Source organism: Helianthus annuus, chromosome 12 (genome assembly GCF_002127325.2).
Source record: "Helianthus annuus cultivar XRQ/B chromosome 12, HanXRQr2.0-SUNRISE, whole genome shotgun sequence".
In the NCBI taxonomy this organism is placed as follows: Eukaryota; Viridiplantae; Streptophyta; class Magnoliopsida; order Asterales; family Asteraceae; genus Helianthus; species Helianthus annuus.
In genome coordinates this window covers 22,911,148-22,920,293 of record NC_035444.2, presented here as the reverse complement: position 1 = coordinate 22,920,293, position 9,146 = coordinate 22,911,148, and the positions used below count along the sequence as shown (strand labels likewise).

Sequence of the window (9,146 nt, the reverse complement as noted above, 5' to 3'; positions counted from 1 at the left end):
TACATTGTAGTTTCTTTTTGTTGCCATTCATTTGTACCATTATTTTTGTGAATGGACGAAGCTCCCATTTGGTTGAAATCAGTTCTCTTCCAATTTCTCCTTGTGGCCACAAAATCTGCTTGTATACAACTCATGCCTATGCCTCAAGCTGCTTTTACCTCTCGCCTCATGTGCCCTTGTACATCCATCGCCTCACCTCATCAAAGCACAGCCACTTGCGTCTGAGGGCACCCCGCGTTTAGGCACGCTTTTTTTAAACAAGGTTTGTATAAGTGCAGCATTATGTGGAATCCTGTATATTACAAACACAAGAAAGTTTTTCTTCTATACATTCTTTTCATAAAAATAGATTACAATATAAGTTCTACATTATCTTTGCAGTTCTACATTCTGCTTCTATGGCTGTACTTTATGATCTTTTGTGCAGATTAAGGAGTTGAAGAAGAAGATTCAATTCTTGTGTGGTCAAAGTCCCAGAAAGAGTTATCTTCTTCCGGTTCTGGAGAGTCCGGATGAGTTTGACCACTTTTTCCCTCAAGAACTGCCTCAAGCTCCTCGATACGAGCTCTGAGTTCTAACTCGATTACTTCATGAAGACGTAACCGCAAATCAAGGGGTGAAACAGTGTAATTCGGAGTGAGGTCGGGCTTCCCAGTGCTTTCACTTTTGACCCATTTGTCATCATGGTCGGATTCCGATTGGCTATCGAGTTGCCATGTGAGCGTATCTAGGTTCAAGTCTCCTATAACTATGTCTGCCTCAAAGTCTGAGTAATTCTGCAAGATAAGACCGATTCATGTTATACTGACTTGACTTGTAACTTGTTTGGGTCGATTTGGAGCGTGACGGGTTGACCCCGAATGCTTTTTGTTAGAACATTTTAGTTTTCAATAAATAACATTTGAGATTATTTAGGAGGTTTTATGCATCAAACATACATTTCTACGAGTTTAATTGTTTCCTTTTTAGCTAATTTTTTTAAACATACTGATTTGACCCATTAGAGAAAGGATTAATTTCATATATACCCTTACAAACTTGAAAGATTTCATATATATACCCAACCAAAACTAAAAATATCATATATGCCCTTACAAAATAGTTAAAATATCAAATATACCCAATTTATTAAAAACAATCTAATAAATAATCATTTTACCCTTATTTTTTAACTTCAAATTTTCATATATGCACAACTTTTAACTTCATAGTTTTATCTAACACATTTTAAGCTTTAATTTAGTTTTACCCATTTTTATTTTTATTTTTTCCCATAAACAATAGTATTCTTCATATATAATATTTAAGCTAAATATATAATATTTGAAGTTAAGGATCATATACGAGATTTCAAAGTTTAAGAAAAATAAGGGTAAAATTGTCATTTATTATATTGTTTATAATGAATTGGGTATATATAATATTTCAACTACTTTATAAGGGTTTATACATATTATATTTTGCAAGTTTGTAGGGGTATATATGAAATTGCCCCTTAGAGAAAATATTACCTGATTCAACCCGTTTATGAGTAACTTACCTCCGGTACGCTACACGAACTCTGTGCATTTTCTTCTAACCTCTCAAGCTCGGCCTCAAGCTCTGCTTCAATGTCACTTGTTAACTCAAAATTTTTGGCTTCTGGGCTATAGTTCGCAGGCACGTCTGACTCGGTAGCATGCTCATTTGTGGTATCAAACCCATCTTTCATTTCAAGTTTATTGTGTAAATCTTTAACCATATTCTCAGCTTGTTCCAGTAGCTCATTTAGATGCTCAATTTCCCGCTGATTACTCACAATAGTTGATAGTATGCCGATTGTAACCCCGAGGAACAAAGGAACCATGTCGTCGCCTGTATCAAACTACAATGGTTAATACACGACTCTGAATCGACTCATTCACAAGTACAAATATTAAAATTGCCATGTGTACTTAGATTTACACTTGTTTTAGAAAGAGTGAAATGCATTCAACTCTTCTTCAGAGTCAAACTTGAAGTTAGGATCATCAATACCGCGTCATCTTGATAATATCATTCATAGTGTAAGTATGCCTGATTTCACCTTCCTCAACTTCAGGCTCTTGACGACGAGCTCTAACTTCTTCAATCTTAATTTCTTCAAACTTCTGTTCAACTGACTTTCCAAGCAAATTCTCTAACACTTTGTTCATCATATATATCTCATGCTCTTTCATTGCTTTGGCAGCCTCTAACTCTTTATTCTTCAGTTCAAAATACTTGTTTTGCTCGTCTTTGCGTGCTTTCTCTTCCTCTAACTTAGCAACTTTCACTTTAAGAATATCAATTTCAGCCTGATTAGCTTCAATTTTCTTTAACAATGAAGAATTTTCAGCTTCCACAGACTTAACACGCTTTTCCAATTTCTTCTCACGGTCTACCAACCTTTTGTTATCAACCAATACTTCTTCCATTTCCAACCTCTTTACTTGCTCATCATTCGCAATACCAAAATCTCCAGTCTCTTCAAGAGTAATACCCTCCGGAACTTGTGGAAAAGTTTTGTATCCAGAAGATCCAGGTGTAGTTTGGACAGGTGGTTGAAAGATTTGTTGTGAAGTAACAACAGGTTGTTCTTGGATAGGTGTTTGATGTGGTGGTGAAAGATGTAGTGGTGAAAGATGTAGTGGTGATGAATGAATTTGTGGTGTAGGTTGTCTTGAAGGTGATTGGTGAAGTGGTGATTGGATTGGTGATGGTTGTTGTTGTGGTTCAGGTGGTGGTGATGGTGATGGTGGTGGTGTGGGCTGTTTTGGTGGTGTAGGTGGTTTTGATTTTGGTGTACGTTTAGGCAACTTCACAATCAACTTTCTTCTAGCTGCACTAGGAGTAACGACTCGATTTCTTGCACTTGCTTTCTTCCTGCCACCAGATGATGGAGGTGTTTGAGATTCAATAACATGCTCAGGAGATGGAATATATGGATCATCCTCTTTCTCCTCTCTTCTCTTTAGTTGTTTCTCTTTTTCAATCTCAGCTCTAATTCTCTTCGCACGTTCAGTTTCATCAATATCTTCATCAGACGAGCTTGATGAGCTTTTATCTACATCATCACCTTCTTCATCACCAGCTGCCTTTTCTTTTTCAGCATTAGATTTATTAAGAGATTCCAAAAACTTTGCAGATTCAGGAGACAAACGAACATCTCCTTCAACATTAGCTTCAGCTTCATCTTCTTTATCTGATTCATCAACAAGCATAGTCTCAACAACTCTTCTTTGACGCTTTTTCTTTGGCTGAGAAGATGAACCCTGCTCTACTTGAACTTTTGGAGTTGCTTTCCTTCTTCTTTTCTTTTTCTCTTCCTTCAGAAACCATTCATTTCTTGATTCTTTGAAATCTGCAAGTATTTTCAACTCATTAGCATAACTTGCTTCTTTCATTTCTTTTTCATTTCTCCATTTCTGATGTTCAACTGGATCTGGATCAACGTAATTTTTATCCTTGATAAACCCAAAGAATTCAGCTTTTGTTGATGGCTCTGGATGGCTTGGGTGATATTTAGGAAGTTGTTTCAGCATTCCATTATTCATATGGTCTAAAACCAACAAATCATTATTTTCATCTCTTTCAAGATCCGGATAAGCATGATCTAGTATCATTTGAACAAATCGTGGATAAACCCAAGTCTTGCTTTTCGAAGTGATATTTTCTACCATGTAATGGAACACAATCTTTGAAAAGTTATACTTCTTGTTTAGCACAAGTGCCGTCACCATATTCATCTGATAATCCCGCATTGTATCATAACCTCCTTTTCGGTGACTAAGAGCATGCAACACTGAATGAATAAGAAACTTGTAAGGCTTTGGGAAACACGCTTTCAAGTAGTTAGCCTTGTTTAGTGGACCATTGTAACCCATCCGCAACATGCAACCTTTGACCATCCTCTCTGGGAACTTTGTCGGAGAATTTTCATCATCCGGAAAGTTTATCACCTCACGTACAAGCTGCTCTGTGATGATTATTGGTTTATCTTGGCCGTTCATGCTCACAATAGAATTGATTGTTTTACTTTCTTTGTCATATGTGGCATTCTCCCAGAAACGTTCAATGTGGGACTGAAAAACCAGATGTTGATTCGTTAAAGCTTTTTGTATAGGTAATCTCTTCATGAATTCCAGAATACTCTTGAAATTTGCCATCTTTGAAAGATTCTCATCATATACACAACAGATGTTGTGCAATGGCTCGAACTGAACATTTGATGGCTGAAAAACAACAACACATTCAAGTTAAACACTTAGACAAAATTTACAATATAAACATTACATTCACACGAAATACCATCAAGTGAAATAACCTTTCATGCGAAATAACACATATAAACGAAATTACATTTCATGCGAAATAACTGGTTTCAAACGGAATAGCAGTTCAAACGAAATAACATGATTTCAAACGAAATTAACAGTTTGAAACGAAATAACATCACAAACGAAAACACCAGTTCAAACGAAATTACAGATTGAACTCAATCATGATCAGATGATGAAATTGATGATCTGGGTTTGATCTATAATGATTTCCGAGCACAAGGGTCTGTTTATTGTTCAATTTTACCCACAAAATCCACCTAGATCTATGTCCAAACTTTCAGATCTACCGACTTCATACGAAAACAGGTTACTCAGATCAAATTGATACCCTAAGCAAGATCTACAACATAATCCGAGCATACAAATATGATTATTGTCTGTTTTAGTTCATACATAAACCCTAGATCTATGTTTTTGGTCCTGTTCATCATCGCTCAAACGAAAACAGTTCAGATCTGGGTCAAATCAACAAGGTTTCTCACCTTTCCCATGATTATAGTTGAGTAAACCAACTAAAATCAGATTATGAGCAACAAATCGGGCAGAGTAACGGCTAGAAATCAATAACCAGCACCAGTAGCTGCTGCAACCACCCAGAATTCCATGTCTTCTGATAGATCCGTTTATTTAAAGGTGACCCGGTTGCGAAGAATTCGTGTCCTGCAAAAGTGAATAAATTTAATAGTCGATTTGATATGTGTTGACAACTGGTGGTGTATATTGTTTAAAAACTTGAAAAGAAAAAGAAAAATATAAAGTTTGATGAGTAAGAGGTTGGTTTGAAAAGGTCTTGTTATATGGTCGTTTTCAATATTTATTCAATGTTCCAAACCACATGATGTGGATTGAATTAATGAGGTCCTCATCGATCTTTTTTCCATTTCTAGCCACATAACTATATAATAATCTTTGAAACTGACATAAAAAAGCCGAAAAACGCCCCATACCCGTAGTGGGGCGGTTTTTGTAAAAAAAGAAAATTCAAAAAAAAAAGCCGAAAAACGCCCCATATCCATAGTGGGGCGGTTTTTTTTGAAAAAAAAAAAAATCAATCGCGTTGTTTTAAAAACGCTGCGAGACATTTGCACCCACCAATCATTATTGAGCTAACCCCCACATGGTCTGACAACTTAATTAATCGAGGCCCAATTCAGTGCTATTTAAGTTTTTAATTAGAAAAAAAATAATTGTTTAATGATTGGAAGGGGCGTTATTGGGCATTATTCCCACTACGCCACTTTTGCAATAACCCCCAATAATGCCCCATGTTGACTGGACTGCCACGTGTCGCAAAACGCCCAAGGGTGGGGGCATTATTGAGCTAAACCACTACACATGGTCTAATAGGCAAAAGTATGAAGTAGTAAACGAGGAAGTCTGGCCCAACGAGTTAAAGCCCGACTCATGTTTCTTCAAGACAGATTGGGCCAATGTCCTTTTATTTTGCATATATCTTGATAATCTTTTCGCAAAAGTAAACCTCGGAGAATCAAGCCATGGACTAAACCAGTTTGTTTACTATATTGCTTGAGGCTCGATTGAGGAAACCAATCGTAATCTTAAGGATGCTAGGGCTGTACTCAAGCAACAGGGGATAAATCTCTCTAAAATCTTGGGAAATCACAAATGAATCATAAACTTTCCTATCTCTGAATCAATAAGATTTAATAACAGGAAATAAGTTAGTTCAAGGAACACTCGATGTTGTATGTTTGACACTGACCCTCAAATCATTACTCCTTGACTACTTCATCTAAACAACGTGTCATAAGTTCTTGAGCCCTAAACTGCAGATTTTAGATACTAATCGTGCAGGCAGCTTCTGTTATTTGTTGTTTCTTTACCAAAAGCCTTCAAGATTAAACCAACACATTTTTTAACTATTACAGTTCTCCTTTCAAGCTTAGAGCATTAAAAATCCTAAACCCTTTTAAAGCATACTTGTTCAAGATATCCTTTCACTATTTCGCACTACGTTTCTTCAAGACAGATTGGAGCCGCTCTACTATGAGTGACATTTTACTAGATATGTTTATTTGTTTGTTAATCTCAAATCATTACGTATCCTGTTAACGAACCGGATATAACAAACGTTACACTTAACCCCTTTTAATTTACACATTTCCCCCTATACCAATTTGACACCTAACAAAGGCCTTGTCAAGGCAGACACCCAACACAGGCATTACGTCGAGCACCTTGTGTGCATCAGTTACTGCTTCAACTTCACCCTCCAAAGCAGCCAGATCAAGCCTCCATGTGTCTAACTTACCAACCCTAGAATAACCTAACACACATCTACCGGTTTTCCAACTAATATCCGCAACAACTTCATCCCATCTAGCAAAAACCCTAACTAGCAAAAAACCCTTTCGAGATTTTGTGTATCATTACTGATCTAACATAAATTATTAACGAAACTAAGTAAACACTTACTTGGTAACACCACCGTATTTCAAGCATTTCGAAGCTTCTTCATCTGGGTTGGAGAGTGGATTCAAGATATGGGATTTGTTGATTATCCAAGTGGGGTTTCTGGTTCAGACCGGAATAAAGGGTAAAGTCACCGTCGTGTTGCACAACAAGCAACGGCTAGAAGCAAAGAATCCAGATCTGATAACTAATTGAATAGTAATAAAGATACAGTAGAATAATGAAAGCAAGAAGCTGGAATAGCTCCTTCTAGCGGCTTTTATTTTTGTTATTTTTTTGGCTATTTAGGGCATGTTTGGCTAAGTTTTTTGAAACAAGTTATTGACTTTTTGAAATAAGCTTTAAAACAGTGTTAGGCAATGAGGATGTATGTGAGGAGGGAAAAGTGACTTTTTCAAAAAGTATAAGTCACTCCATAGTGACTTTTCAAAAATAAGTTGTTTTCAAAAAGCTTAGCCAAACATGCCCTTAGTCTGTACCAAGCGGGCTACTTCCACATTGGCAGCAAAAAGTTAGTTAATGGGCTGAATGAATCAGACGGGAGAGAAATACAACAGTTAACTTTTTTTTGGGCGGCACAATAGTTAACTATAAATGAGTCGAGACAGATTACATTAAGGTGAACGGGGTCGATAACTCGTAAGCATGCGGGTCCGTCCAAGTTCAAGGGGGTAGCGTCCCCAACCTTCATGGGTTTGCAATCTGCATTGGGGAATTCGGTGTCGGTTGGAGAGGAATGAGGGAGCATAGGGTGTTTTGTTGACTTTTGTGATGTGGACCCCAACCCTTCAAACCAATCACATGTCAGTCAAATTGGTTGACTTTTATGATATGTGGGTAACCACTAACCACACCCACCCCTATCAAATTGGGTTGGTTGTGTTTGTTTGAGGTGGCAAGATTCTGTTGGCTTGTATTATGGGTTTTTTTTTTGGTTGAAAGGGTTATCACCTCTTCCACCCTTAGGAGTTAGTTACACTTCAAACTGGTTGAATGAGTTGAGACGGATCAAAAGTTATCCAAAGCATATTCAACTTCCATCTTGTTTAATTTATTAAGTTGTACCGTATATTACAATAATAAATTGAATCTGATACATAACACAAGACAACCTGGCAAGAAAATATATTTGAAGGCGTATGGTCCCAAAAAGCCGCGCAAACCTCCATCAAGGGTGCGCGGGGAACCATACTCCTTATTTTAATAAACTTCCTACCACGAGCTTCGCGCGAGCTACAACACTTTCCTGCTCTACGTCGCGAGAGGGCTCGCCCACAAGAAGCTCTGATATTAGCACTTAGCATACTAAAGGAGCACACAAGCATACTAACCCGCGCGGGTTAGTTAGACACTCAGCAAGAACCACACAGGGAGGCAGCGCAAGGCTGCCCCCGGTGGTACACAAGGTACAAGTGGCAGTAAAAAAGAGCCAATGAGCGTCCAGCAGGCTCTGTTCAATCGTGCGCCACGATCGTCTGATGAGAAGTACTTAAGGACGCCTACGTGGCACCAATCAGAGGACGGAGACATCTGTCCCACGATCTCCACTTGTCTGCTGATGGCAGAAGAACAGCAGGGCCGACAACAATGACACGTGGCTCCAATCAAGGCGCGCCAGCGCCGAAGAACTTCTAGAAGCCACTAAACGGTCGACACTAGTGAGACAAAGAGCATATCGGTTATGTTGTCCATTTCCGGCCCAAGGCCCATCAGCCGATAACCTCTTACACCTCTCCGGCTATAAATAGAGACCGCATTCCACAGGATAAACATTCTATTCCCTCTACTCTCACTCTTAATACTTAATTATCCTCCCAAAGCAGTCGCTTATTCTCACGCCGGAGCCCGGTTAAGAGGGAAACCCCCACATTCCCCTCTTGACGAGTAACGGTGTTCTGTTTTGCAGGATTAAACATCAAAGTCGGAGCTCAGATATTCATTAGAAGATTAACCACTATGGTAGAAACATAAACCAAACTGATTAGTCCTCATAATTAGTTCTGTGTTTCTTCATTGGCGCCCACCGGTTTTTTCTATAACCATCTTCATCTTCTTTTTTCTGAGTTTTTGACGTCTTTCGTCCTTCGATCATGACTGGTCAAGGAATCATTCACGAGTTCGGCTTCGGAGCCAACTCTAACGCGGTGTTGGGTGAAGGAATCCAAAACCCACAAGCCCAGCAATTCGAAGAAAGGTGAAGTCGAAGTAACCAATACTGGGGGACCGCGTGGGAGCATCACCCGCATCACTCAGACGGTCACCCCAGGGAATAACGGCGAGGGACCTTCAAACCCAACACCACCTCAGAATGTTTCAACGTTGCTAGGGCTACCAGAAGGCGAAACTCCAGCCTCATGGTATGCCAAGAATATC

The 9,146-nt window shown here is 38.6% G+C and overlaps 1 protein-coding gene across 4 annotated transcripts; it reads right to left on the bottom strand.

Moving 5' to 3' along the window:
• Positions 1-280: 280 nt before the first annotated feature.
• Positions 281-7,017, bottom strand: LOC110894383. Of its 4 annotated transcripts, none has more exons than XM_022141607.2 (5): positions 6,777-7,014; positions 4,823-5,000; positions 2,066-4,232; positions 1,541-1,854; positions 281-776 (listed from the first exon to the last, which is right to left on the bottom strand). In XM_022141607.2, exons 2-5 carry the CDS (start codon positions 4,829-4,831, stop codon positions 429-431), a joined length of 2,838 nt encoding a protein of 945 aa, XP_021997299.1. In that variant the 5' UTR covers positions 4,832-5,000; positions 6,777-7,014; the 3' UTR covers positions 281-428. The 4 variants fall into 4 exon arrangements, 3 of the variants coding, with proteins under 3 accessions (XP_021997299.1, XP_035836744.1, XP_021997301.1); XR_004874555.1 differs by having other exon boundaries at positions 284-776; positions 2,017-4,232; positions 6,777-7,017; XM_022141609.2 differs by having other exon boundaries at positions 642-776; positions 1,512-1,854; positions 6,777-7,016.
• Between the last annotated feature and the right edge of the window lie 2,129 nt (positions 7,018-9,146).